This window comes from Eurypyga helias, unplaced genomic scaffold (assembly GCF_000690775.1).
Source record: "Eurypyga helias isolate BGI_N326 unplaced genomic scaffold, ASM69077v1 scaffold31988, whole genome shotgun sequence".
Classification (NCBI taxonomy): Eukaryota; Metazoa; Chordata; class Aves; order Eurypygiformes; family Eurypygidae; genus Eurypyga; species Eurypyga helias.
Window position 1 is genome coordinate 56,744 of NW_010266873.1, and position 5,692 is coordinate 62,435.

Sequence of the window (5,692 nt, forward strand, 5' to 3'; positions counted from 1 at the left end):
TGCGTGTGTTTTACACCACAGTGAGCCAGCGCGCTGAACTTCTTCCAGCTTGTCAGGTCACGCTTAAAAGTTCCATAGTAAAAGGGAACAGGAGGTGCCTGTTCAGTGAGTGTCTGACCTAATGGAATCAGGAGAGTCAAACAAGCTTTCATGAAAATGCATTGTAAATCATATTATTGAAGTATACCACCAGTACAGGTATCGGGGAGCAGAGTATCTAAGTGAACCTGCTACCAGCACAAGAACTAAAAAGGGGCAGAGGGTTAACAGTATTCCCAAAGCGCTAGTTTTCAACAAGAATACAATAAACTGGGAGGTGAAGACTGTTTGAAGGTGCGTCTCAGTGACCGTCCGTGTGTTGTGGGGTTTTAGGAGGGGCCACAGGGGTGGCTCCTGTGAGAAGCTGCAGGAAGCTTCCCCACCCCAAGCTGGAGCTGCTCCTGGCCATGGCCAAGCCAGTCAGTGCCTCTGTGATTAACATAGTTTAGATGGGAAAAAAAAGAAAACCTGTAGAGGAGAGAGGAGTGGGGTGTGAGAGACACCCAGGGGGTGTGAGAGACACCCAGGCAGGCACCCAGGGCAGTGCAGAAAGGCGGGAGGAGGTGCCGGAGCAGAGGTTCCCTTGCAGCTGGTGGTGAGAGGGCAGGCTGTGCCCTGCAGCCATGGAGGGTCACGGGGGAGCAGAGACCCTGCTGCAGACTAGGGAGGGTCCCATACCAGAGCAGGGGGATGCCCAAAGGAGGCTCTGACCCCGTGGGAAGCCCACGCTGGATGCATTTTACCATCTTTGGCATAAAAAAGACAAAGAAACTGAAGTGGTTGCTCACTGGTCTGAAGTTCCTTGGAAGGATGTTTTGGTTCATGGTCATTTTGATCTACTGATCTTCTTCCCTGAGGGTGTCTACCAGAATTTTGTTTTCATCACTAACTATAACGAATGGCAATCCAGTACCCTCCTAGCGAGTAACAGGCTTGTTTAACTCCAGAGGCTCCAAATACTGAGCATGCTGAGAGCATGCTGAGAGCTGCCGCGTCCTGCACTGTGGCACTGGCCTGACCCTGCAGCATGCCGAGGAGGTGACGGCATTCACCGTTGCTGAAGCGCACGGGCCTCAGCACCTCGGGATCAAAGCCTGTGGCGCTTTGCAGCAGCTCATTGTTGAGGCCACTACAAACACAGCCAGCACGTCTCCAGGCACAAACCGGGTGGCTTTACTAGTGATGAGGAGAAGTTATGGTGACATAGAATTACACTCCGTATCAACCACATGGCTATAGGAATCTGTGCTGAGGCACAGCTGAAAGCTCTGAAGCCGAAAAGAAGACGTAACCTAGGTCTGAGTTAATGCCAACCCCGTTTGGAAATGCTTTGGCCCCTAGCATTTGAAGGGGGTGTTTTACTTCAGTAACTTGTTTTGGATTTTGAAGGTATTAAGTGGGTGCCGTCTGAGCTTTTTTTTCCCCATGAGAATAGCTATTGAATGATGAGGTGCTTTTTAATTAAAGACAAGACAACTAAACGACACAATTTGCATAATGATATGACCAGTGAGCTTCCTATGGCTGTCCTTTCCAAAGTCCCTTTTCCTTCACATATCTGGATTGTCATCCAGAGCTAATGATATGGGTAGAAATGTTCATGCCTTTGTGAGCCAAGGTTCCTAATGCAGTATTTACATGCATTTTCCTTTAAGCTTTCATCTGCCACTTTGATGAATTACCTAGCAAAAGGCTCTAAGGTGAGCTAGCTGCTCCACCATCATGCTTGGGAAAGCAGGATGAAGTGCTAATGAGGTTAAAGGAAATGCAGTCAGCACCAGTGTTAACTCACATGGGTCTGAATATCCACACAGCAAGACATTTTCACCTCAACAATCTCTGCTTGTTTCTGGCCTACTGAGCTACAACTTTTCTTGTAGAAGTCTGCCAGAGAATCCATCCATTGTTCGGAAACAAAGGGGACCTTTGGTGGAGCTGTGGAAACTTGGGGAGGGGGATGAGGGAGGGGATGTCAACGTTTGCTAGATGATAAACATTCACACACACACACACACGCCCCCAAAAACATCTGTCCCAGATCTTGTTTGAAAACTTCCTTCTGGGAAAATGTCTTAAGGCTGAAACATTCAGGTGTTTCCCAGCTACTTCCCGAATGATGCATGGGGACTGAGCCCGTGTAGCTGCTCCGGGCAAGTCATTTTCAGTCCCCTCACTCAGATTCTTTCAGTCGAGAGCTACAAAACTCGCACCTAAAAACTGTCAGAGGAATTCACAGCCAACAGCCACAACATCCTCGTACCAGCTGTTTATAGTGCTCTGACAATATTGAAAGCAAGGGGGGAAAATGCTGTTGGCTGTAATACCATCTCATTGGGAGGCAGTGCTTGCACCAGAAATGTCATCTACTTAAGCAATAATAATGGAGGCACAAGGCAGTTCTCTGGGATTGATGACCAGCTGGGAAAAGTTGATGGCCTGAGAATAACCAGGGGCCATTAAGCCAGAAGAACATTAACTCCACACAAAGCTCTCTGTTATAGTAATTATTACAGTGATATTTGGAAAAAAAAGGCAAACCAAAAAAGTGCAGACCCGTGACATATGAGTTAGTTGTATTTTAGGTAGGCAATGCAGCCCTTGCTTCATGAGCCTGGCTTCAAAATGCCCAGAAGAGGGTCAGGGTGAGAGGCAGATAAGTTTTATAGCATCTGTATTGATTATCTGGAAAGGTAACAGGTAACACAGATGAAAGCCGCTGACATTCAATGGCAGCCGCATTTTCATGGGTACCTCAGCTGCACGTACCACCCCCTGCACAACACGGCAGAGCACACGGCTACTTCTACAACATGTCAGACGTATCGATACACAGGGCACTCGCTGAACGAGCCAAGTATCGACCGAAGAAGTTGCCCAAATCGCCTCTCAGTTCCAGTCCCCTAAAAACACATATGGGGAGAGAGAGAAAAGAGGGTACAAGACGGCCAGCTCAGTGCTTGAGACCCCACCTGGAGTGCTGTGTCCAGCTGTGGAACCCACAACATCAGAGGGATATAGCCTGATTGGAGCGAGTCCAGAGGAGGCCACGAAGATGCTCAAAGGGCTGGAGCCCCTCTGCTATGGGGACAGGCTGAGAGAGTTGGGGGTGTTCAGCCTGGAGAAGAGAAGGCTCCAGGGAGACCTTAGAGCACCTTCCAGTGCCTGAAGGGGCCAACAAGAAAGCTAAAAGGGGATTTTTTCCAAGGGCCTGCAGTGACAGGACAAGGGGTAATGGGTTTAAATTGAAAATGGGGAGGTTTGGATTAGATATCAGAAAGAAATTCTTCCCAGAGAGGGTGGTGAGGCACTGGGACAGGTTGCCCAGAGAAGCTGTGGATGCCCCATCCCTGGAAGTGTCCAAGGCCAGGCTGGATGAGGCTTGGAGCAACCTGGTCTAGTGGAAGGTGTCCCTGCCCATGGCAGGGGGGTTGGAACTGGATGGTCTTTAAGGTCCCTTCCAACCCAAACCATTCTGTGATTCTATGAACCCCAGACGATAGCAGAATCAACTGGTGCTTTTCCGGGATAGATGGGCTATCCCAAGGAATGAAGGGAGCAGGTGACCCTTGCTAGGGGCTGGTAAAGCCCACGACAGCACCTCGGTGGCCATAACACACGAGCACAACCTCGCACTGCTGTAAGTATCACGGGCTAAATGGACTCCCAGCAACTTTCCTGTACACAGCTTACAGCCCAGGAACTACTGTTGCTGTATCGTGCACCGCTGATTTGTTTAATACCAACCAACAGATAAACAACAAAAAATGCCACGGTTGTTTCTGTATTTTCCAATTTGAGGCAATCTGCTCTATTATTGACTTTAAAAATCTATGTTGTCCAATGATAGAAAAATGGTTTTTTCAGACACTTTATTGCTCAAAAAAAAAAAAATCAATGGAAAAATGTTATTTCTGATTCAAAATATGTTACTCTTAGATATAATTATTTTCTTTGTGATGAAATCAAATGATCAATTTTTTTTTATTATAAAAGTCTTTTGATTTTAAAGCCAAGATTTAGAAAACAAGACAATTCCCTCCAGCAAAATAAAGAACACTGGAAAACACACTTTTTCCTATACTGAGTACTTAATGACCTACTTTCAAGACCCCTGGGTTCAGATCACTCCATTATCAGTAGTATAAAAGCTTCTGTTCCATAAATAAAAAATAGAGTATTTTATCTTGGCAATGATGACCTGCCTGTGCTCCCCCCACCCCCCCAAAAAAAATCTGGTGCGAAGAACAGCTCATTACTGAATTCAGCAGAACAAGACCACCTGTCAGTTCATGAACACTACGGATGACTTCAAAGGGTACTGGGAGAGAGCAAGAGTGATTGAGAAAGGTTAAAGAATATACAAATTCCTTTTGGATGAATGACCTTTAAGTAAGCATTTGAGACTGAAAGTGCAAAATACCAGTAAGGTACTTGACAGCTATGTTTTTCTCTTGCGCTGCAACACTTCTACAGGATTTTGTTAGCCAGCACCAGCACACTAGTCATCTGCCTGATCTGGAATGAAAAGCTATAGGGCTTCTTCACCCTGTATTAACTACCTGAACTGTATCACTGAACCTGCAACCTTCTCTGCAGGAGCTCCCAAACTGACCACTACAGTAAAAGCACTGGTAGAAATAAGATGACTGATATACAGGAAAGCAAACTTCATCCATTTTCAATTGGATCAAGTCAGTATAGGGCTGTATTAATGATTAGAAAAGCACACATAAACACTACAAGAGGCAGTCTTACTGGTTCAGGAGAAAGTGAGCATATTCCAGAGCAGCCTGCCTTTCTTTTTTTGTCATAAAGCAAATAATTTCATCGATAGGAGTTTCACATCCCCCCTACCTAGGGCCTGTTACCCCTGGACTAAGCACGACAGCTAGCTTGTGTACGCTTACTGTATGTTACCTCAGTATTTGCTCTTCATGTTCCCTGCCTTCTGCGCAGAACTTAATCTGCATTTCATCTGTGATGTTAATGAACCCACGCTCGACGTAATTTATTACTCATGGCTTGTTCTTGATTGCTGGGTCATCGGCCACCGGGAACAACACTGAGTAATTAATGCATTGCCAGTAACAGCATATTTTGCCCTGGCAGCTTCAGTTCTAACTTTTTGCTTTCTTGTAGCCTTGAGCAGCTTTGAGGCTCGGGACCACTGCTCCACTGGACTGGCTGCTCCTTCCCAGCCCTCCTCTCCCAGCAGCTTCGAGGACAATCCCCCTGTCACAATAGGCACCCCAACCTCTGCAGGAGTTCCAGGGATCACAGAATTGCAAAAGTTGGAAAAGCCCTATGAGATCATCCAGTCCAACCATCAACCCAACACTACCATACCCACTAGACCGTGTCCTCAAGTGCCATGTGTACAGGTTCCTTGAACACCCCAGGGATGGTGGCGCCCCCACTTCCCCAGGCAGCCTGTTCCAGTGCCTGACCACTCAGTGAAGAAGTTTTTCCTAATATCTAATCTAAACTTCCCCTGATGCAGCTTGAGGCCATTTCCTCTAGTGCTATCACCAGTTACCTGGGAGAATAGGCCAGCACCCACCTCCCTACAACCTCCTTTCAGGGAGCTGTAGAGAGTGATGACGTCTCCCCTCAGTCTCCTTTTCTTCAGCTACACAACCCCAGCTCCCTCAGC

General features: G+C 47.0%; 1 protein-coding gene across 1 annotated transcript in view; it reads right to left on the bottom strand.

Annotated features, from left to right (window-relative positions):
* Positions 1-2,939, bottom strand: part of LOC104513781 (alpha-N-acetylgalactosaminide alpha-2,6-sialyltransferase 5-like) — a gene marked incomplete at its 5' end in the record, with an annotated part of 16,910 nt that extends 13,971 nt beyond the window's left edge. The window contains 3 exons of the mRNA XM_010157244.1: positions 15-118; positions 930-1,168; positions 2,847-2,939. Of these exons, the coding sequence (XP_010155546.1) occupies positions 15-118; positions 930-1,168; positions 2,847-2,939 (436 nt within the window). The remainder of the gene's footprint in view (positions 1-14; positions 119-929; positions 1,169-2,846) is intronic.
* Positions 2,940-5,692: the final 2,753 nt, after the last annotated feature.